The sequence below is a fragment of the Panthera uncia genome (genome assembly GCF_023721935.1).
Source record: "Panthera uncia isolate 11264 chromosome B2 unlocalized genomic scaffold, Puncia_PCG_1.0 HiC_scaffold_24, whole genome shotgun sequence".
Lineage (NCBI taxonomy): Eukaryota > Metazoa > Chordata > Mammalia > Carnivora > Felidae > Panthera > Panthera uncia.
In genome coordinates this window covers 33,786,059-33,811,027 of record NW_026057580.1, presented here as the reverse complement: position 1 = coordinate 33,811,027, position 24,969 = coordinate 33,786,059, and the positions used below count along the sequence as shown (strand labels likewise).

The 24,969-nt window shown below is 39.5% G+C and overlaps 1 protein-coding gene and 1 long non-coding RNA gene across 2 annotated transcripts in view; both read right to left on the bottom strand.

The window, feature by feature from the left end:
• Nucleotides 1–10,658, bottom strand: part of LOC125938621 (uncharacterized) — a 32,117-nt gene extending 21,459 nt beyond the window's left edge. The window contains exon 1 of the long non-coding RNA XR_007462754.1: nucleotides 9,448–10,658. This is a non-coding gene — a long non-coding RNA (uncharacterized LOC125938621). The remainder of the gene's footprint in view (nucleotides 1–9,447) is intronic.
• A 3,132-nt stretch (nucleotides 10,659–13,790) lies between these two features.
• The window catches only part of SDHAF4 (succinate dehydrogenase complex assembly factor 4), a 35,820-nt gene continuing 24,641 nt past the window's right edge, over nucleotides 13,791–24,969 (bottom strand). Inside the window, exon 3 of the mRNA XM_049653887.1 lies at nucleotides 13,791–20,386. Within this exon, the coding sequence (XP_049509844.1) occupies nucleotides 20,277–20,386 (110 nt within the window). The 3' untranslated portion in view covers nucleotides 13,791–20,276. The remainder of the gene's footprint in view (nucleotides 20,387–24,969) is intronic.

Sequence of the window (24,969 nt, the reverse complement as noted above, 5' to 3'; positions counted from 1 at the left end):
AAAAAAAAAAAAAAAAAAAAAAAAAAAAAAAAGACCCTTGGGCCCCCAACCCAAGGGTTATTTATTACCTCAGCAGATCCCAGTGTATGCTGATGGATATAGGAGTCAATGCATGGGGGTGGGGTGGGAATGTTGGGGGGTACTATTTCCTAGGAGTAATTCCCTGCTCAGCTTTAAGAATCTAAGTTTTCTGGGGGACGCCTGGGTGGCTCAGTTGGTTGAGTGTCCAACTTTGGCTCAGGTCATGATCTTGCAGTCCTTGAGTTCGAGCCCTGCATCAGGTTCTGTGCTGACAGCTCAAAGCCTGAAAACAGCTTTGGATTCTGTATCTCCCTCTCTCTCTGCCCCTTCCCCATTCATACTCTCTCTCTCAAAAATAAACATTACAAAATCATCTAACTTTTCTGTACCTAATATGTGTATATGTGTAAATGTGTGTATTTATCTGTTTGAATGTATTATATATGCATATATATACATACTCTTATTAGGGGGAAATTATCAAATGTGTTCATTTTTGTAATTCTAAGAACAAAAATGGGTACAAACCAAGTAAAAGTAGTGGTCTATTTTTATTTTTATAATAATTTTAGTGTATTTTGTTTTCAAGATAATGTTAGCACTCTCACAAATTGACATTTAATTCTGCTTGGAGTTAATCAAAGTGTTGGTTCAGACTGGTAATTTTCTTTTCAAATTTGATATGATCCTACTAAACATATTAATGAATGGCAGTGAAAGCATTGTGCAGAATGCTATGTGCATAAACAGTAAGCCATTCTATGTATAGTTTGGCACATAAATATATATATCCATATTTCATTTGAAAATGGCTATTTCTCACAACTAGGAATTTATTCAAAGGATACAGGAGTGCTGATTCTTAGGGACACATGTACCCCAATGTTTATAGCAGTGCTATCAACAACAGCCAAATTATGGAAAGAGACCAAATGTCCATCAACTGATGAATGGATAAAGAAGATGTGGTATGTATATATACAATGGAATACTCCTCAGTGATGAAAAAGAATGAAATCTTTCCATTTGCAACAACATGGATGGAACTGGACGGTATTATGCTAAGTGAAATAAGTCAGAGAAAGATAGATATCATATGTTTTTACTCATATGTGGAATTTGGGAAATCTAACAGAAGACCATAGGGGAAGGGAAGAAACAATAAGTTAAGGAGAGGGAGACAAACCCTAAGAGACTCCTAAATACAGAAAACAAACTGAGCGTTGATGGGGAGTGAGTGGGGGTGGGTAGGAGGGGAGGCAGGGAAAGTGGGTGATGGGAATTGAGCAGGGCACTTGTTGGGATGAGCACTGGGTATTGTATGTAAGTGATGAATCACGGGAATCTACTCCTGAAGCCAAGACTACACTGTTTACACTGTATGTTAGCTAACTTGACAATAAATTATTTAAAAAAAAAATAAAAAAGAAATGGAAAGGGCTATTTCATAATAATAGGGAAAAAGTCAGTAAACTAGAACCCAGTACAATTTCTGAAAGATTCCTGGGACATGGGCCAGACAGTTTCTTGGTGGATAACTATTTGCCACCTCTCGGGTACCCTTGGCAATGGGTACCCTGATGAAGGAGGCTGAATCAAGAGAGGCTGCTTTGGTTGGTTGAGTTACTTTAGTCTTACATGAGAGGGTAGGAGACCATGTGATCTTGTGTTTCCCACACTTACTCTCTCTAAGCTTGAGTTTTCTTATCCATGAGATAAGAGGACTGGAGACAGCAATTCTTTGGTTTATTCCAAGTTCTTTGATTCTTCTATAATTGGGATTATTCATTTCCTTAAGTAAGATTTTCCACCTTGACCAGAAATCTTACCTTCCAAAAGGATTTGATGAACCTGAATTCCTGGCTTGCAGGAACTGAATGGAGAATTCATGCACTGTCCACGTTCTTATTTAGCTACAGCTACTTCTCAAGAGCCTCTGAAGCAATTAGTTCATAAATTGTTTAATTTCCTAATTATTCTCCTCTGCTCTGGATAACATCTGGGATTTGTAATACATAGGCAGTGTCCAGTTTTAACTTCTGATCAATTTAACTAGAGCTGGTGGTAGCTCCAGGAAAGGTGGAAGGGTAGCCACAGGCTCTGTGAGAAGGTGTGGAGCTTCCCACCATCCAGACACCTCTGCTGAAGGGGACCCCAGTCTGGCTTTGGCTTTGCTCCAGGCCCTGGGCTCAGCATACAAGGGGTGTTGTCCCATGATACAGACATGATGTCGGGTTCACAAGGACAATCGGTACAATGGCCAAGGGCCTTTGTGAGAATGAGTTGGAGGGAGGTTTGTCCATCTTTAATATCACCACCTTGATGTTGACAGGAGACACCAGGGTGCTCTCTATATACAGGTGACGGGCTTGTCCCAGGTGAGAGAACAGTTTCAAGGAAAAGCAGCCATTATGGGGAAGGTGATGAATGTGCCATTCTAAAAACCAACCATATTATTATACCACATGATCATCCGCCAGTTCTGAATAATTCTAACCTTAGTATGGATGCTGGGAAGCTGAAAGTGAGGAGTCAAAATGACTGCACTAGTCACTATAAAAATTTCAGGTGGTAAATAAAGAGTTGATCATTGAGTTTCACCAGTTACTTATTCTCAAGAATATGAATGACAAATGGGTTTGGTTTGCACAAGTGATATTTTTTAGAGTGGCCTCGATTAATTTTCATTGAATACCTTGTATATTGACTCTTCACCCTGTGAAGAGTTAACACCCTGGTTTGACTTAAGAAAAATGTAACAAGTATGCTGTTTTGTTTTGTTTTGCTTTGTTTTGCTTTGCTTGGGAGTAAATAAAGGAAAATGGATGGTTTCATAAATAAAAAAAAATTACCAGTATGTAATTTTGTTTGTATCAATACTTTTAAACCCAAGAAATAACTCATAAACTTTATGGAAATGATTTGTAACTGGCTATTAAACTGTCAATGCTCATATTTCTTGGTGTGAGTGTATGATGTATTGCTAAATGTCTTTCAGAGGGTAATGGATTGTGTGGGGAAATGAATTCAAGCTGATAGCTGCTGGGGCAAAGAGGGAGTTGAAATACTAATAGTGTTACCCAGATGCCAGAGGCCAGGATAACATATTTAGGCAAGTAATCATATAACGCTGTTCTTGACTGTGCCCCTTTAAATTCTAGAAGCAGTTAAGAGACAAATAGGCTTGCTGAGAATCTCTGCAAATGCAACTGTTTCTAAAGTTAAAAACATATTTGCTGGACTATCAGTTTCATCTACATTATACGTCATACTTTGAAATGGCTTAATACAGAGGAAAATACATTAGTGATCTAACATATAAACCTCAAAACGAATTCAAACTGGAAACTTCCTTTTCTAAGTCAGTCATTTTAAATTTAGTTTTAAAAGAAGCAATGAAGTGGAGGAGTGGGATGGGAGGAGGGTAGAAGGGAGGGTTGCAAGCACTGACTTGGAGGTCTAGAAAGCTAAGTACTGGCCCTAGAGCTAGTGAGAGGGTGAGCTCATCTAGGTCACTTATTAGTCTCTGCACTTGTTTACTCGGCTGAACATTAGATACCTCTAAGTACTTCCAAGATCTAAGACCTGTGGTCAGGGTCTAGAAGCCATGATTCTAAGATAAACATCTTACCCTCATCCCAACACCCTTCCTCAAATGCATCTGCCCCACTCTCGTTCTACCCTGCAACAGTACACTCCAGGCACTGCTCTCAGTTCTTAAACAATAGAATCCAGGCAGCATTCTCTGGTCCCCACCACCCCCTTTCCCTCTTTTACATTTTAATAGGTTATGGCTAATAAAGCTTTAGGTAAATAGGTCAGTGAAATGCAGTAATTTTCCCTGGGCTGGCTGTGGGTATATTCAGGCATTGGATCACAAACATGCACAGCCATAAAGAAATATTATAGGTACATATATGTATTTTAAATATTTTTTTTTGAGAGAGAGATAGCACAAGCGGGACAGAGAGAGAGAGAGAGAGGGAGACAGAGGATCTGAAGCAGGCTCTGTGTGGACAGCAGAGAGCTGGATGTGGGGCTTGAATTCATGAACCCTGAGATAGTGAACTGAGACAAAGTTGGAAGCTCAATCGACTGAACCACCCAGGTGCCCTACATATATGTATTTAAAAAAACAAATTTAATTCTTCTTTGTAAAACGATCCTGTATTCAGACTGTTAGAACTGTCTTAATGATATTCTATTAAGGGAAGGTGAGGGCAGTTTCCTACAGCCCCACCTTTTCATTGTTTTAAAGGGGAATTTTTAAAAAGTATTCAATAAATAAAGTGGTTTGGCAATTTTATTGATAATTACTTGTATTATCAAATATAACTAAAATGCTTTTACATAACATTTAAATGCTTTTATAAATATAGTTTGCCTGTCTTTGCCTTATTTCTTGGACTTCTATGCGCAATTGTGTGAAGATGCTTTGATTACAGAGCAGTGTACAGAGGTTTCCATTTTGTCTCTGAGTAGGAGGTTGCTATTTATGGGACTTAAAAAATTGTAGACAGATTCTAGTTTTAAAACTAAGGAAAAATCAGAGTGGTGATATTTCAAATGAACTTGAGCAGAAATTTGTTTGATTTTTATATAACTGGAAGAAAAAAATCCAGCCTCTCATATTCTCAACACCTAGGGACTGACTCTATGAGGAGAGGAACATGTTTTTCTGTCTCTTCCCTGCTGCTTATAGGGTCGGCCAGGGTAATAAGATCTTTTTACAAATTTTATATAGGATGTATTGAAGAGAAATTGTTACTGCAAAATGTTTTATTATTAAGCCTGCCGACTAGGAGTAGATGGTTCCTTTTGACTAGGAAATGACCTTTGTTTTTTTGCTTATGTGTATACGGTCCACAAAGGTTTCAAATGGAAAATAAAAGAGTATTCCAAAGGTAGAACACTAGCAACTGTGGACAGAAAATGAAAGAGTGAGGCATTAGGGGAGAAAAAGCAGCCAGTGAGAAATGGCTGGAGGTAGGGATGGCCCAGGGAGCATTAAGAACCATGATGTCAAGTGCAATCATCTGAATATGTTTCCATGCACTCAAGTGCAGAATCAGTGTATCTGTCCTCCCAGGGAGTAGAAGCAGTCATATTATTTGGGATGGTGGAGGTGGAGTGACGGAGTTTTCCTTACCCTCTTCAGGTTGTGTCAGAGTCTCTAAATGCTTACACAACTTAGAAAATGTGGGGATGGCCTCTGGTCTTTGATTGGTCAATGCTGAAAACACTCATTATTCAAGCTTGCTTGGCCTATTCAAAGGCTGGTGGCTGCCTCCTCCATAGCAGGCTTGGTACAGGTATCTTGTACCATGGTTCTTGTTATGGGTGTCTCTCCCCAAAAAAGATATGTTGAGGTCCTAAGACCAATACCTCAAAATATGACCTTATTTGGAAAGAGGGTCATTGCAGACGTAATTTGTTAAGATGAGGTCATACTGAAGTAGGGTGAGCCCCTACTCCAATATGACTGGTGTCCTTATGAGAAGATGGTCATGTGAAAACAGAGACACACGATGAGAATGCCATGTGACTACAACGGCAGAGATTGCAGTTGTGTGCCTGCAAACCAAGGAATGCCATGGACTGTCCGCATTCCATCAGAAGCTAGAAAGAGGCAAGGAAGGATTCGCCTCTACAGGTTTCAGAGGGAGCATGACTCTGCTGACACCTTGATTTTCAGACTTCTGGCCTCCACAATGGTGAGAGTATAAATTCCTGTTGTTTTAAGCCAGGCAAGGCAGTTTGTGATACTTTGATGTGGCAGCCCTAGGAAATGAATACAGCTCTCCAATCTGGGGCACTTGGCATTTGGTCCCCAGGTATCCCCATTCCATCCCCTCAAAGGTGTTTCCAGCAGGGGTGCTGCTTGGGGTAGGGTACAAATGGGCCACACTCCCTCCTGAGGCCAAAGCCTGAGCCCTCCTCCCCCTTCCTTCAGAGGCAGCCCAGTTTAGCCTCCCTCAAAGAATCCGAATCACAATAGATTCCCTGGTGGAGTCAGAGAGTAAAAAGAACTTGGGCCTTAAAACACAAGACTGGCCTTTTCTTACTGGATTGATGAAAGGGATAGAGAATTTATACTTCTCTGTTGAGGGTACAAGGATTGAAGGAAACCAATAACATCAAAAAAAAAAAAAAAAAAACCAGTGGATTTTTCCGTAATAGCTTACCTTATCATGTTAGCGTACCCTGTCTTGTGCTGCCCGCAACACAATCTCAGTCCCCTCAAACCTTGAGAGGATGGTGTGAGAAACAGCGTGTACCTCTGTGTCAGAAGTACAGGGAAGTATGGACCTCTCCTTGCACCCTGCATCATGTCATGACTGGCAACATCAGCATCCCTCTGAGAGGAAGCATGGGTGATGGAGGTATGGGCAGGACTATGAGCCGCAGACAGGCACTGAGTGGCCAAGTGGCAAGGAGGTCACCTCTGCAGTTAGGAACACATTGTCCTGGAATAGCCCCCCTTTCCCAAACATGCTAGTGTAAGGAGGACTTAGTCACTTAGGTTACATTTACACTTAAAGATAGACAAGGGACTACTTGAAGGACTGACTGTATGGTGAATATTTGGAAATAGAGATTTGTTTAAGGAATAGTTAACAGTCCCAAAGAGTTTAACTGCCACTTCTCCAAAGGAAAAGAAATGGAAATATACTATATAATCAAAGAGAACTGAAACAAAATAATAATTTTCCTGAATGTAAAAGATGGTGAAACTTTTTAATATATTTCCTAAAATTTGTGAAATCACTGTCCTTGGTCTTTAAGAATAGGTTGTGAAACTGAGAAAGTGAGAACCAATGGGTTCCCAGCCTGCCTACAACAGGATGTTTAAACTCAGTGTAATTATGAGTATTTTAAGTCTAATAAATACTTTGAAATAAATGAAAATATAGACACAATATTCCTATACTTAAGATGAAACAAAGCCTTAAAATTAGACCTCTTCTTTTCTTTTCTTTCCTTTTTTTTTTTTTTGTTTGTTTGCAGTCAAGATCAATTGTTTCTTTCTCAGAAAATATCCATTTAAAAAACCTCATTGACCTTTCAGTACCCCACTCCTCAACTAGTTAGTACTTCCTTCTTGCTGACAACCTCTGCTAACATCACCCACCAACAGCTAGACAGGCTGTCCAGTAAGGGACTTATTCTCTGAAATTTGCTTAACTTCACTCTACAAAATATTACACATCTAGTCAAAAGTTGTTTGCCATAAAATATCTCAGCGGAGAGAAAAAGTGTGGATAAGGGGATAATGAAACAAAATTAATAACTGTTGATAAATATTAATAATTGTTAAACTTGGGTGATGGGTACATACATGGGGGACACATATCATTCTCTCTACTTTTGTATATTTTTAAAATTTCCATAATAAAAGCTTAAGCCACAATAATAAAGATGATAGCTGGTATCTTTCCACAGGAGATTGCTTAATGCCAAGTGGCAATGAATATACCAAAAGTAATTAACACATTCTAATGAGTTATACACATGTTAACGTGCACTTATTATCTTTAACTGTGACAAGTATGTATTTAGAGAGCCTTTTGGGAGTGATTCTAGTGTAGGAATGTTACTAAGTATAGGATGAAAAAGTTTGGAGAAAAGCAAGTTCTCTAAGGGGGCTTAAATCAAATCATGATATGTAGGTCTTGAGTTGGTTCTGCACGTGTCCTGAAAAATTTCTCTAGTACTCACCTTGTGAAGGGGAAAACAGGAAATACTTCATATTTCAATTACTGAAATAGCTAGGACATTTCTCGCCCAAGCATCTTTTTAGTGACTTGACCCTGGTGTGGTGACAAGGCCTGCTCGGTTGCCTGCAGTGGGGATGGCATGTGGGGGTGGAGGGGCCTGGCAGGAAGTCAGCAGGAGCTCAATCCCCCACTGGTGATCGCTGAAGTCAGGCTGCTACACGCCAGAAGAGGAGCTTTGCTTTGGCAGGGTATCTGAAAATGTCAGCATTATTCTCTTCTAAAACTATTTTTGCCTTTTACATTTTAATTATTCTAACATTTTGGAAAGCATCTGAACATGGTAAAGACACTTTATTCTGTTGTTTTGGCACTTGCTGTACTTATAGATTCCTATCTTTTTTCTTTTTTTAATGTTTATTTATTTAAGCAGGGGGAGGGGCAGAGAGAGGGAGAGAGAATCCCAAGCAGGCTCTGTATGGGACTCCATCTCATGAACCATGACAGTATGACCTGAGCTGATATTAAGAGTCATCTGTTAATTGACTGAGCCACCCAGGCACCCCTACAGATTCCCATTTCTAGTACACTATTTTTAGATTTCCTTAAAAAATTAAACACAAATAACACGGGTAGTTTAAGTGAATTTAGTGTTTCTGAAAGGCAAATGAGGTCTCTCATATAGCCTGAAGTTCTTGGTTCATTTACAGAAAACAGAGGGCAATTGCCTTGTGGCTCAGCTTATATCCTTATAAAAATGATGTTAAGACCAGGCCCAGTCTCAGATATTTTGAGACCAAGTCTGTTACTGGGTTAAATTCCTCACAACTTGGCCCTTCCCAGCCCTTCCAGCCCTTCTGTCTTCCCTCAAGCAGCACATTAACTTGGCCTGCCCTAACTTCATCTTTCATAAGTGCATTTTTATTTAATAAATCAATACCTAAAAGAATTGTGGACACTTTTTATAGCAATTCAAAGTTATAAAAATGCTTCTCATTATATTTTCTAAATTAAAGCAAATAGCATTATATATTTAAATGTTCTTTCAATGACTTAGATTAATCATTTTATCACACCTGAGGGACCCACCCAGCCCAAATCTAGAATATTGGGCCAGGTTAACTGTTATTAGAGGGGAGTCTGCGAAAGAAGCAGATCTACCTTCTGGGCCATGAACAAGACCAGGCTGTGGGCTACTGAGGATTCAGTCAAGCGGGCTTAATGCAGCATACAAAAGTTGTCACAAAAAACAGCAGGTGGTAGTTCACACATATGTGGTTCCATAGGGAAGGGAGATTCACTGCAAAATAACAGGAATGATATTATATGTAGACAGAGCATGGCAAGAAGGAACCCAAGGGCAGTAAGTAAATTTTGTTGTTGATCAATAGGAGGTTGGCACAGAGAAGAATGCCTGCTGGTCATAGGGCTTTGTTTCTCTTAAGAGACACAATGGTGAGAGTTTGGCAGGGCAGGTCTTTTAGAAGGATTTTGTGTACAAACAATCAAAATAAGGATCCATGTTGTCCAAACTATAAGGTCTTAAAGCCCACCCAGTCATTTCTCCTGCAATTCAAGGCCAATGCCCTAGTAATAGCAGCTTGAAGGCTCTATCAGTTTTCTACTGGTGCATAAGAAATTACAACAAATTTAGTCACTTAAAGCAGCACAAGCTTATCTACAGCTTCCTTGGACTAAGCTGAGAACCTACCTGTCAGTTAGGCCCTGTCCTCAGGGTCTCATTGGACTGAAATCAAGTTGTCCGCTGGGGCTGGGATCTTATCGGAGTCTCAGAATCCTCTTCCATCCTCATTCAGGTGGTTGGCAGAATTCAGAGCCTATGGTCGCAGAACTCAGGTCCTTGTTTTCTTGCTGGCTGTCAACTGGGATCACTCTCAGCTCCTAGAAGCTGCCTTCAGGTTCTAGCTCATGGCACTTTCACAACAGAGCATCTTCTTCACAGCCAGCAGGAGAATCTTCCTCAAGTTGGCTACAGTGGAGTCTTACAAAGGCAACACGACCACTAGAACAACTATTCCAACACCTTTGTCCTATAATGTAAACTAACCAAGAGAATGACTATCTTGGGGCACCTGAGTGGCTCAGTTGGTTGAGTGTCTGACTTTTCATTTTGGCTCAGGTCATGATCCAAGGGTCATGGTTGGGACTGAGCCCTGTGTCAGGATCCATGCTGAGCTTGGAGCCTGCTTGAGATTCTTTCTCCCTCTGCCCCTCTCCCCGGCTCATGCTCTCTCTCTTTCTAAAACAAAACAAAAACAAAAAGAGAATGACTATCTCATCATATTCACAGGTCCTACTTGCACTGGAAGGGGAGGGGATTATACAGTTCACATACACCACGGGGAGGGAATCTTGAGGTCATTATGGAATTCTGCCTACCACAAATAATGAATTATTCAACACTGAGCCGACATTTATTGTTTATTAAATACCCAGCACTGTACTGCAACTGGGGGTTCAAAGCTGAACAAAGATAGGTAAGGAAGCCCACAGACTAATGGAGGAGACAGAATTGAAAATTAATTCTAAAACAAGTTAGTATGTCTGTAATAGTTGAATGTGGAAATAACACAGAAAAGATAGTCAAAAAGGTGAGGTATAGCTCAAAAGGTGTTTTTGAGGAAAGAAAAGTCATTTCAGGCAGAAAGCATGTTTATCTGTCAAGGTGTGGAGATACTGAAAAGCCTGTTTGAGAGGCTTTGAGTGGTAGGTCTTGACTGGAATGGAAGGGGCCTGTGGAAGACAGGACTGAACAGATGTCAAAGGCCAGACCAGGAAGGACACAGAACTTGGAACTTCATCATGGGCAAGAAACGCCAAAGGAATTTGTTAAGGGATATTAATAAGTTAAGGACATAGAGGCCAAATTATACCAAAAAAAAAATTTTTAAGTGACCCCATAAAAATAAAAATTTCAGCCTAATCAAGCAGAATTGAAAAGCAAAAGTCTCATACAAATTGATAAAATAGAAAGACCAATATCCAAAAGAAAATGAACAAGAGACAAGTAAAAACAATTAATAGAGGAAATGCAAAAGGCTGATAAACATAGGGAGAAGTGTTTAATATCACTTGTGACTAAGAGAGTGAAGATTAAAATAGTGAAATATAATTTTGGCTATGAAATTGTTAGAATAACGCCTACATAAAAAACATATCTACATACTTAAGACAATTGAAGGACAATTCACCAAAGGTTAAGCAGGTATAGAGGTTTCATAGATCATTTTGTTTTCTTCCTCATACTTTGTTTTCTAAATTTTCCCAATAAACCCATATGCATTCTTAGAATAACTAATATATTCATTTATTTTACAAAATAGAGCTTCTAATGAAGTAGAGCTTCTAATGAAAAACAGCAGTTCCTGCCTAGCCAATTCACCTCCTGGGGCTACCACTTTCAGCTCTTTCAGTTGGTTCTCCTGGTGTTTACCTCCATATTTCTAAATGATATACATACACTGTTATTTCTGGAGTAATCGATTTTAGCCATTACCTCTTGATAATGGCTTCTTAATACAGAGTTGTAGATTGAGTTCTCTAACACTACCGTCTTTTGCCCACTTCTCCCTGCTCCTCTCCTTACAGGTAAGTCGTGACTTGAAAAAATTCAACAAATAATGTTTTAAAAACTGTTGTGATTATGTAATAATCATATACATTCTGAGCTACCTTCTGAAACAGGCAGTGTACTACTGCAGGTACACATTTTTTCTTGTACAAAGTTTTGTTTTTCCTAGAGTTGATAATTTAAAAATTATCTCATTTTTTTTGTTTGCATAGTTTCCTATGTTCCTGTTGATGTTTCCTAAATTCTCCAACATTTGTCAAATGCTTATCAATGAGTTATCTAATGCTCAAGCACATTAAATAATACATCTTTCCACTTCCCTCTCTCTCCCATATCTTCCTTCCACACACCTCCCACCTCTTACTCTTGTCCAGGCTGGTTGTTCTCTGGGCTATTACTCAGCTGTGCCCTGGAATCTTCCTTTACTGAACCCCTTATGTTGAATGTCTTGCTTCCTGGATCCCATCTATTTTATTTAATTTTTATACCATCTTTTGCTAAAACCCATCCACCAGCAGCTTCTTAAGATGGGGTATATGGGAGTAAAGCTTTTTTCCCTAGGCTTTGCTGTCTGAAACTATTTTTAGTCTATTCATACTTAATTGTATATGTTTTATGCTCACATTTGAATTCTAAATGAAATTCTGTACTGAATTCTAAATGAAAAAACTTTACCCTCAGAAAAATTGGATCAGATTGCTTCACTATTTTCCAGTGTCCTGCTGGAAAGTTTGGTACCATTTGTTCTTTTCTATGGACTCCCCCCCACCCCACCTCTTCTTTGGAAGATTTTTGACCATCCTGAGTAGTCTATAATTTCATTATGACTTGGAATTAGTATTGGTGGGCCTCTTTAGTCTGGTAATATATTCTTTGATTCTGCTAAATAGTCTTGTATTGCCTCTTTAATAATTTCTACCTTGTTTCTCTGTCGTTCTGGAACTCCTATTAGTCAGCTGCAGTAGGGATTGCCGTGTGGGTGGCGGTCAAGTAGCTTCAGATATATAGAGAAAAGGAAGTACAGAATCTAGGAACAAAACAGGACATAAGTGGTCTATTCACAGATAAACAGCTTGACAGTCAGGATTCAACTTAGGAAACAGAAACCTCTCTAGTTACTCTAAGTGGGAAGGTATTCAAGTGAGGACAGTGGAAGGGCTAGGTGGGTAGACTCCAGAACGAATTTCTAGGAAGAATTTCAAGAAAAAGATGGCCAAAATGGCTTATGGCAGGGGGTGGCCATCACCTCAGCCACAGTGGGGAAGGTGGGGAATGAGAAGTCTCTATCTGGAACTGGTCAGTACAATACGCCAACGTAGTAGTGACCCAGGAATCCGGAGTCACAGATGTTGCGATGCCTCTTGACCTTACAAGGCTAGGGCCTAGTGCAGCAGCACTCCAGGACAATCTGAAGTCTGAGTGGCTGAGCCTGCCACCTAAAAAGCTAGCAACGGGATGACAGCCCTGCCTCACATGCCCTTTCAAATCTCATCAAGTGCATCTAATTGGCAGAATTTAACTTACTCTCAGAACCTTCAGAACAGAAAAACACAGATTGGGAAGGAGGACAAGGGCCAAGTCACCACAAACACTACAGTCCATACATGCAGGGCAGTGTTGCGTGTGCCCCCAGTGGCATCTACAGTAGGGATGAGGAGCTGCTGCAGGGGCAGGCTTGATGAGAGGTGGTTGGGATTCATCACATGGAAAAACATTAAGGTCTGACAGGAATCTTTTTTTTCTTTTTGAAGTAGAGAAGGTCATTTCACTTATGTAATTTATACCTTGCCTCATTCCAGCAAAGGACCAGAGGAAGAGAGAAAAGGTATGTGTTTGTAGAGAAAGGCAGGGGGCATTCTAATCTGCGTTAACCTATCTATATAAAACTGTGAAGTAAAAAGATCTGGGTTGTTTTGTCCAGTTGAAACATTTAGTGTGTGGGTGTGGACAATGGCAGAGGGTCATGTAATCAAGTGTTCGGATTTGATGGGAGACAACCCACTCAGAAGTTCTGACGTTTCTGGCCAGCAGAAAATGAGAGGATACTATCACAATAAAATCTTATATAAGCTTTTTTAAAAATAAGGGATCCACCTGAGTCATTGACTTACGGAAGAGACAAAATAGGAGCTCTTCTGATAAACCCAAAGAATCCAAACTTTTAATTATCTGTAAAGTTGTAGGTGCCAACTTAACTACACTGATCTTCTGTGCTTAGAAATAGGCAATGTTTTAAGATAATGGTTACAGTCCAGTCTATAATATCTCAGTTTATAAATTCAGATTTTTCCAAAGGGTCCAAAGACAGACAACCCTGCAGACACTCTCCTAGTTTTCTCCATTGTATGTTTTCAGCTTCCAATATTCTAAGGTGCTTCCACAAGCTCCTTTGATTTTCATCCCCTTCTCACACCTGCATAACAAAAATTCCCTTCTCAATCTGTCCATGATTCCTTTATACTGGCAACACCTCATTAGGAGTACTTGCGGTTTCAAGGCTGTAGGTAGACAAGATTCACATTCCACATCTAAGTTAGAAATACAGGGCCTAAATATATCTAGACTGTGTTTTAAGTTTTTATTTATTATTTTGAGGGGAGGGGCAGAGAAAGGGGGAGAGAAAGAGAATCCCAAGCAGGCCCCTCACTGTCAGCACAGAGAGCGACGTGAAGTTTGAACCCATGAACCATGAGATTGTGACCTGAGCTGAAATCAAGAGTTGGATGCTTGGATGATGCTTAACCGACTGAGCCACCCAGGCACCCCAAATTCTCTATTTTCTTTCTTTCTTTCTTTCTTTCTTTCTTTCTTTCTTTCTTTCTTTCTTTCCTTTCCTTTTCTTTTCTTTTCTTTTTTCTTTTTTAATGTTTATTCATTTTTGAGAGAAACAAAGAGACCGAGTGTGAGCAGGGGAGGGGTAGAAAGAGAGGGAGACACAGAATCCAAAGCAGGCTCCAGGCTTCGAGCTGTCAGCACAGAGCCCAACACAGGGCTCGAACCCAAGAACTGCGAGATCATGACCTGAACTGAAGCTGGACGCTTAACCGACTGAGCCATTCAGGTGCCCTTAGACTGTATTTTAAATGAATATGGGCTGCTACTGAATTTTAAGCAACTTTCACATAACTAATGTTCATTTCATTAAACAAAGACTATATAAGTGGCATAAAAAGAAATTAATAGGCTCAAATGACCAAACTTTATGGAAACATTCTTCAAATGAACAGGAATAGCCATTCAGCATGTTTTAGGGATTACTCATACCTCATGTTTACACATCGACATTATACTTTAAGTATTTTACACTTCTATACCCCAATAAAACTGACTCCTAACTAGTTTTCTCAGAGGATAGTGGTCAACAATAACATCTGTACAAAATTCTTTGAACATCATCTCTACACCTGATAGTTCCCCATGTGGAGCCTCCCTTACCCACACAGAATTCGATAAAAGTACATGTCCTATCCTCCACTAGGGTAAACATCTGACTTTAGTGTCCACTCACATAAGACAGTGATTCAGATACAGGTTAGATGAGGGGGAAAAAACTCTACTAGGACTTTGGTTTGCCAGTGTGGTCAGCAGCAGCCTCAGGGGTTCCAAGGTCCGTAGCAGTGGTGGTGGCAGGTTGCTGCCTGCAAGATGTGCAGTTGACCTGGATTTCAGACAACAGTTCCTTTCTCCAGCCAGCACTGTTGTGTGGTTCTGATATTGGTTTTAGAGGCTTGGCCTGTTCTGCTCGCCCTTCCAAAGAGTCTGCATTTAGTACCTTCTTTCTACTTAAATTGGCTCAGCAGCTCTTCGAAGTGTGTGGTCCAAGGACTCTAGGGGTCCCCAAGACCCTTTTAGGGGATCTGCGAGATCCTCCCTTTTCTAACTATGTATCTGTGTGAAGCCAGCTTTTTTCTTAGATAGACCTCAATCAAAACAATACCCCAGGGGCACCTGGGTGGCTCAGTCGGTTAAGTGACCGCTTTCGGCTCAGGTCATGATCTCAGTTTGTGAGTTTGAGCCCCGCATCGGGCTCTGTGCTGACAGCTCAGAGCCTGGAGCCTACTTCAGATTCTGTGTCTTGCCCTCTCTCTACCCCTCCCCTGCTCATGCTCTGTGTCTCTGTGTCTCTCAATAATAAATGTTAAAATTAAAAAACAAAACAAAACAAAAAACCAATACCCCAACAGATTGAATGCAGAAGATGATATGAAAATACAGCTGCCTTCTACTGTTAGACATTAAAGAGAATTACAAAAATAGGAAACAATACCATCCTTCTTAATTTTTTTGGTTTTGGAAAAATTTTATTTTTCCAAAAAAAATGCTATTATATGCTAACATGTAATGAGTTTATTATGTTTTTTTTTTAATTTATTTTTTATTTTTAAGTAATCTCTATACCCCATGTGGGGCTGGAACTCATGACCTTGAGATCAAGAGTCACATGCTCCACTGAGCCAGTCAGGTGCCCCAATTGTGGGGTTATTTTAAAACTAATTAAATATTTTAAAGACTGCTCAGTTTTCATTCCTAATATAGTAAATATCAATAGATGTTACAAACATAAACAAAAGTTCCTTGGGGTCCTAAACAACTTAGGGGGCTCCAAAGACCTTTTGAGGGTTTTAAGAACAAAAAGTTCAACCGCCACAGAAACACAGTAGGTTCTCTTACTTTATCTGAAAACTTTGAATAACAGAGAAGCCTGCCTTTTATACATTTTTTTAATGTTTATTTATTTATGAGAGAGAGACAGAGTGTGAGTGGGGGAGTGGCAGACAGGGAGACACAGAATCTGAAGCGGGCTCCATGATCTGAGCTGTCAGCACAGAGCCTGAGGTGTGGCTCGAACCCATGAACTGTGAGATCACGACCTGAGCTGAAGTCGGACGCTTAACTGACTGACCCCAAGAAGGCTGCCTTTTAAAATTTCCATCCAGATTTGGGTGATCATAAGAGATAAGGTGGTTTAGAGAGAATACACAGTACTGCTCCCACTAAGGAGAGGGAGATGAAAAGCAGCATATGTTAGACCAAGACCAAAGTCAATGGGAGGGTCAGAAGAGAGTTATCTATTTCTAGAAATGAAAGCTCTCAAGGAGACAGACTGAGAACATGGTCCCCAGAGGACACAGAACACCGAATACTAATAATCATAAATATTTCCTAATATTCACACATACCCTCATTTGTATGGATGATTCAATAATCTTTATAATTCATTCATAGCAGCCAGTCCTAGCTTAGGGAAATCAGAGACAGCTTTAGTGCCAGTGGTTGTGCAGAGGGATGCCTACCAAAAATGCTTTTCTGGAGCCAGAAATTGCTTGAAGAATCTTTACATGTCCAGGAATTTTAATTATATCACTCTGTTCACTCCACATCTTCTTGGTCAGTGTCTAGGTCAATGTCTGATATTTGGCAAGGTCAGAGCACAACTGATCACAGAATGGATATCTGACTTGATTCATAGCTCACAGAATCAGTTTAGAGTTAAAAAGGTGAAAACTTAGGTCTCTAAACAGTCGTCTAGTAACAAAATCCAGAAAGTGGTATCTTCATCAAACACAGGAAGTTCCCTTTGGCTTTGTTGGGGTGAAATACAGTCACTTGCTATGCACTGTCTTCAATCAGTTGTCTTTTGGAACTGTTCTCATGTGCAGATCAAATCCATCAGATTTTATGCCAGGATGGCAAGGGCTCTGTTTCATTCGTCACCAAATATACAAAGCCTAGCAGAGTATCTGGAACATGGTAGACAAATAATCACTGATTAAATGAGACAATCAACAGAACGAAGGAATGAACTTGGGCATTCTTCATTTTGCTTTTCTTCCCAAATTGATCAATCAGTATTGGTTAACTAACACTCCATTGCCATTCTTATGTTGTACTTATAAAAATTACTGTCCTGTTCTGAAATTATCATTAAAATTCCTGATACAACACACTAACAATTACTTTTACTAAGTTCTCTCATTGTAAACTATTCTATCCATCTAATGAACATTTGTTATTTACTTGCAGAATATGGCTTTAGGCTGGTTCTTCAAGTTTATTTTTTTATTTTCATTTTTTTCAAAGTTATTTTATTTGATTTTTTTTTTATTAAAAGTTTGTTTTATTTTCCTGTGAAATTGAGTATTAGCCCCCAGTTTACAGTTTGTTTTTTTTTTTTTTTATGGCTTCCAAACATTTTAAAAGTTATTTTATTTTTGTGAGAGAAAGAGTGTTAGCAGGGGAGGGGCAGAGAGAGAGACACAGAATCCAAAGCAGGCTCCAGGCTCTGAGCTGTCAGCACAGAGCCCAATGTGGGGCTGGAACCCACAGACCACGAGATCATGACCCGAGCCAACGCCAGACACTTAACTGACTGAGCCACCCAGGTGCCCCTGGTTCTTCAAGTTTAATAATAGGCAGTATTATATTTTGACTAGTAGGTCACAGCAACTGACATCAAAATAAGAAAAAAGGATGGGCATAATTTAATTCTACCAAAACACCTAATAGGAACAATGCTCCATGGTGCCTTCTATATAAAAGTACAACCTATAATTTCCCAGAAATCTCCAATGTAAAATTTAAGTGATTAGACTATGATTGTACTAGAAAACAAATCCTGCCTATAAATTGCTCTTCTATAAGCTGTTCTTTTAAAATCATCCATGTTAGTTTGGGTTCTCTGAGAAACAAATGATAAGATGGGATTAGATGTGAGAGATTTATTGGGGAGATGTTTTGAATTATAAAGGGGAAAAGTAGGCAGAGTCTGACTCCTGTGAAGGGGAGAGCGAAAGAAAGGAGGATTGGGTAGGAAGAGTCTCAGATGGTCTGAAGAAAGCATGGTCTGAACAAAGTACTGGGCAGGTTAATGGGGAGTGTTTGAGTCAATGCCACCCACCAGGGGCGTGGGCCAGCATACTCATTCATTGCCTGAGAACAGCCTGGGGAAAGTGTGTCCTCAGCAGGAACACAGTGTTGGATTCCATGGGGTAGTAGCTGGGGTTCTCAGTCAACTCTGCTTCTCATAGGAGGAGATGTGAGTGATGCATATCCATTGCTACTATATCATTTTTTGAAGTCTTCAGGTTTTTCCATTTAATGTTTGATGGACATAAAGACCATAAATGTTTTCATGCCATCAAATCTTACCTATATATTTGACAGCTGTCATGAAACATGTTACTATTAACAGAGGTTAAGGATTCTGTTATCTTAACACAACACTTTGGTTGTTACATCCTTTATATTAGTGTTTGACGTATCTAAGTTGTCTTTCCTCTATCACATCATAAACACAAGCAAGAATATGCAATACAAAATAATTTGATACAGTATTTCTGGAGTAACATAATAAAAACCTCCATTAATGTGGGCTAATTGAAGGTTGACTAAATTACAGAATGTTTTTAAAGGAATGTGGTTCTTACTTAGCAACATACATAGTAACTGCCATTAGAAGAACAAATGTTGACAAAGACTGATGACTAGGCCCAATTACCACACCAGTTAGTTTGTTTCTGAGAACACACATTACAAAAAGTTTATTTACGTAAATAAATCTCCTACAATCTTCTCAAATAATACTACACTTATAATTCATGTCACACAATCATCAGCCCACTGCATTATCTTCTACAGGCCGTGCAAACCCCTTCTTCCTAGGTAATTTCAGTGTAGCCTGGGGGCTGAAGGCCCAATCCCTGTAACAGAGTAAGGCCAGAGGCCAGCATGGGTTGCCACAGGCAAGCCCAGCAATTTCTATTCTTCCTTTCCATTCCATGTCTATAAACTGGCCTTGACTTTTCCTGACCCAGTTATCCAAAGGCCACAGGACAAGAGCTTTTGAGTCATCAAAACTGACCAAGCTGGCCCATTTCATCCCCTGCTTTTGTCACAAATTGCCCCTCTGTACCTAAATTTTGTTTTAACAAACGAGTGCATATTTCTGCTCAGTTCATCGGTGCAAAAAATCACTAATTTTCTTACTAATGATTTTGTAATGTTATATTCATAAAACAATTTCAATTAAAGTATTTCAAACTTAGTTTCTAAATATTTCCCCCCAGAAAGCCTACAGACTTGGAAAAATACATTTACGATTTACAGATAGCTAACACTTAATGAGAGGTTTGTGCTATGCACTGTTCCAAGTACATGTACCTACTCATTTAAAGTTCTCAACTGCCCAAAAAGGGCAGTATTATTTCCAATTTACACATGAAGATGCTGAGGTGTGGAAAAGCTGAATAACTTACCCCAGGTCACACAGCTGGTAAGTAGCAGAGCCAGGATTTGAACCTAAGTAATCTGTCTCTGGAGCTAGACTTTCTGTTGTTACTGTGGCCTTATAAAACTATAATGTGTTATTTAACTCACATTCAAAAAGCACTATTACCTAGCATATAGCAATAAAAATCATTAAAACTTGTTTTATTTACATTTGTACTTTATAAGCAGCTGATTAATTTAAAATGCAATATGATGAAATATGCAGCTCTAATCATCTTTTATATACTCCAATATATTTAAATTAAAATTAATGTGCTAATGTAGAAATATTTCCCCTTTCTTAATTTATAGCAGCATATTTCCTTTCAAGGCATTATTTGTGGGTTTTTAAAACATTTTTATTTATTTTTGAGAGACAGAGTATGAGCAGGGGAGGGGCAGAGAGAGAGGGAGACACAGAATTTGAAGCTGCAAGCTGCAGGCTCCGAGCTGTCAGCACAGAGCCCGATGCGGGGCTCAAACCCACAAACTGCGGGATCATGACCTGGGCCAACGTTGGAAGCTTAACTGACTGAGCCACCCAGGCACCCCTATTTGTGTTTTTAAACACATTATAGAGATTAAATGACTTAAAGGATATACAGAGAGAAAATAATGAGAAATAAATTAATTCAGATGTACATATTCAGAAAAAGATACTGAAATTAATAATATATGGCTTAAAAGTCAATACAGCGTCCTTTTCGTTCCCAATCTCCATATCGGGTAGGTTCTGGGCCTCTGGGTCCACCTTTTTCTTTGGTAACAGGATTAATATCATCTGGAAATTCTAAAGAAAGACAGAAGATACAAAAAAAAAAAAAACAAAAAAAACCAAAAAACAGTCAATAGAGACAAGAAAAGCATGAAGACCAATTCTGAAGACAGAGTGGTCGAGTTGCAGAGTTAATAGGCTAGATACTACTGACTAGGTTAATACAATGCAGTCTTTTAAATGAACTGTAAATGTGGTTCTTTTCCACAAGTTTGAGAAATCACTTCTGGACACAATTGTCATATCCAACGAACTTTATTACCTACATTAATTACTTAGAATTCTTGGAGTGTTCTCAGGCCCCAATATGGGGAGTGGCTGCATTTGTATGGATGGATTAAAAGAGAGGGAAAGGAATGCAGGGAATACAGAGTACAAATCCATAGGGTTTGGAAGGTTGTGAAACAAGGTTACTTTGGCTCACTGCCTCAGTTTTCTTATCAGTAAAATGGGTATAACAACCATATCTGATTTGCTATGTTGAAAATTAAACAAAGAGATGCATGTAAAGGATCCAGCTCAGTGCCAGGTACCTAAGAATGCCCAATTAATTTTAGTTATGAGTATTATTGTTCTTCATCATAGGATTTTGGCTTCATGAAATGGTTAGCTGACACTGCCATTCATGGACATAACAACTATTACTCTGAATACTGTGTGTTCATAAAGGACTATTCATCTTGAATCTGGCCCAATTCTGAGTATTTTATTCACAATAACTCATTTAATCCTCATAATAATCATATGGGACAGGAACAATTATTGTCTCCATTTTATAGATGAGGAACATGAGACACAAAGAGGTTCAGAAAGGTGCTCCTGATCACATAGCTAGCTACCAAGTGATAAACAGAGTTTGAATTCAGACAGTCTCGTTGCAGTCTTGTTTTTAACCCATAAACTACTGCTCTGTATATGGGACGGACAGAAGAGGAGTCAGCTATTAGAAAGAACCCCAATTCTTACTCTGTGTCTCTTTAGAAAACTAGATGAACATCACCAAAATCCCATAGTCCCTGTCTAGGAAAAAAGACAATTAACCCTGAAAATTTTCAAATATGTATCTGTTTTTAAAATTCTTTCTCTACTGTGAATCAAGTCTTCCCTACCCTGTCATTCTATTTTCTAAGAACTTGCTGGGACTTCCTCTGAAAGCATCTAATGGAAGCTCTTCCATCTCCCATATTTCTGGGGCTCACCGAGTATCTTCATCAGCTTGGGTTGCCAAAACAAACTACCGTAGACTTAAACAACAGAAACTAACTTTCTCACAGCTCTTGAGGCTAGGAGTCTGCAAGCAGGGTGCCAGCATGGCTGGGTTCTGGTGAAGACTCTTCCTGGCTTGTAGACAGCCCCTTCTCAGTGTCCTCACATGGCAGGCAGAGAATGATGGCGAGCTCTCTAGTGTCTCTTCTTATAAGGACACGAATTCCGACATAGGGAATTCTCATTACCTCATTTAAAACCATCTCTAGGGGCGCCTGGGTGGCTCAGTCGGTTGAGAGCCCGACTTCGGCTCAGGTCATGATCTCATAGCTCATGGGTTCGAGTCCTGCATCAGGCTCTGTGCTGACAGCTCAGAGCCTGGAGCCTGCTTCAGAGTCTGTCTCTCCCTCTCTCTCTGCCCCTACCCCACTCATGCTCTGTCTCTCAAAAATAATAAACATTAAAAAAATTTTTTAAAAAACTAATTATCTCTTAAAGGCCCTATCTCCAAATACCACCCCCATTGGGGGGGTTAAGGATTCAACATATGGATTTTAGGGAGACACAACTCAGTCCATAGCACTAGGCAAGAAAGAAAGGGTCAAGATGTCCCTGCACCTCACTGCTACTTCCAGTCTCTCATTCTACCACCAAATCTTTACAGCCTTTCCTCTTTTGAATTCTGCACCATTTACTTGTCCAGTGCTTTTCTGTAGTCCAGTAATAAAGTCAAGACTCTTCTAACTTCTTGGATAGGATCAATATTTGATTCATAGTTTCATCTCTCCCCATTGTTCTTCATATCAACATACACATTAGTATCCTCACATACTGGGGACATGGAGGTCCTTAATCCTCTTTCCTAGTGATCTTCACATCCACTTGTGCTATCCATTTCGATTTCATTATCTCCTGAATATGTTCCTTCTCCAAGTCTCACACTCTTGAGCTTTCTTCTTTCTGACTGCAGCCTCCTTTGGAGGCTTTTCCCTCATGTTTGTTTAACCCAATTTTCACCCTCATTATAAACTATAGCTTTCTGAAATTCTTTACTCTCATTAGTTCCATCCTGAGTCATGCTTGGAGTCTTATTCTAGACTAATGCAACCATTTTCTAACTCATCTCTGTTTTCTGACTCTCATGACTCCAGCCTAACCTGCATAGAAGGACAAATTAATCTTTCTAAAACAGAATCCCTCTTCCACATTACATTAAGTGGAAGAGGCCAGACACAAATGATTATGTACTGTATGATTTCATTTATATAAAATCCTAGGAAGGGCAAAATTATAGTGACAGAGAACAGATTCATGGTTGCCAGGGGGATGGGAGAATGAAACTAATTATAAAGAGGCACCAGGGGCTCTTTGTGGGATTGAATTGCTTTATACTTTGTGTTGGTTATATGGTTATAAACATTGTTAAAATTCATAAAACTGTTTCTTAAAATGGGTGAATTTTATTATATGCAGATTATACTACAGTAAAGCTGATTAAAATAATCTCCATTCAAAAAACTTGAGAGCTTTCTTCACTGTCTACTGCATAAAGCCCATATGCTATAAACTGGTACTTCAGGCACTCCCAGACTTGAGCCAAATCTACCTTTCTAGCTTTATATTCTATTAATCCACTATATACACCCTATGCTGCAGCAAAACAGGAACATTGGCTGTATCTTGTATGTATCTCCCTGGCCTCTCTTTCTCTGACCACATCTTTCTTTTTTTTTATTTTAGAGAGAGCACATGAACAGGGAAGAGGGCAGAGAGAGAGAGAGAGAGAGAGAGAGACAAAATCTTAAGCAGGCTCCATGCTCAGTGCAGAACCCTACACAGGGCTTGATCCCATGTTCTGGGATCATGACCTGGGCCGAAATCAAGGAGTCAGATGCTCAACCGAATGAGCCACCTAGGTGCCCATCTTTCTCTTTTTTGAAATGTCTCCCTACCATTCCTTAACTACTTATGATTTTATTGTGCCTTTTAAACCAAGCTCAATGTTAATCTCTTTTCTCTACTTTTTTTCTGAACTTTTTGCATTATCTCTTATGCCAGTTACCACATGATGTCCTGTGGATAGTTATTTTCTTATCTCATTTTCCTTATTCATCTTTGCATCAAACACGGTGTTCAGATGCAAACAATCTTCCTTTATTATCTTAACAAATTTTTTTTAATGTTTATTAGAGAGACAGAGCGTGAGTGGGGGAGGGGTAGAGAGAGAGGGAGACTTGGATCTGAAGCAGGTTCCAGGCTTTGAGCTGTCAGCACAGAGCCTGACACGAGGCTCAAACTCACGAACCGTGAGATCATGACCTGAGTTGAAGTTGGACACTTAACTGACTGAGCCACCCAAGCGCGCCCCTTTATTATCTTAATGAAGTCTACTCTCTGCAAAGGGACCACCTATATATTTTTCTTAGAATGACATGCATACCATAGGCAGGGAGACGAGCCCAGAAAGAAGGAAACAAGGAAGAAGACAAACTTGTTAGGAGACCAACAAAACCACAGATGCTTGAATTTGGGCTTCATTGGCAGGATGAATGAGTTTGACATGTTAAGAAGGTATTGGATCCAGGACACAGGAGAAGCAGGAGTGAAGGATATCCCCAGATTTCTGACTCTCTACTTTTGGGCAGAGGTAGAAGAGCTTAAAAAAGAAGTGAGGAAAAATTGGTTGAAGAAATAGGAGGAGAAACTGGGCAAAGCATAACCAAAACCACGACAGGCAGATTTCTAGCAGCAGTGGTTAACAATGTTGAAGCTTGTAGACAGTTCATATAAAATGAGGACTGAAAGGCATTTGCTGGGTTTGGTGATATTTACCAGACCAGCTTCTGAAGAGATGGTAGGTTCAACATAAATTGCAGCGACTCGAAAATTAAGGTGAATAGCTGGCACTGTGTCAAACAGATGATTACCTTTTGAAATGTGCTTTTTTCTTTACTATGTGAAATATATATAACATTTATCATATTAATCCCATTATGATATAGTTTATCATTTTAACCACTTATAAGTGTACAATTCAGTGGCACTGACTATATATATTCTCATTGGTAACTATCACACTATCTACACCCACAAGTTTTTCATCATCCTCAATATAAACTCTATACCCATTAAGCAAAAACTTTCCCTTTCTCTCTTCCTCTAGACTTTGATAACCTCTATTCTACCTTGTCTCATGAATCTGCCTACTCAAGGTACATAATTTAAGTGGAATCATGTATTTGTCCCTCTGTGTCTAACTTATTTCACTAAGCATAATGTTTTCAAGGTCCATCCATATTGTAGCACATTATTAAAATGCCATTCCTGGGGCACCTGGGTGGCTCAGTCGGTTAAGCGTCTGACTTCAGCTCAGGTCATGATCTCACGGTCTG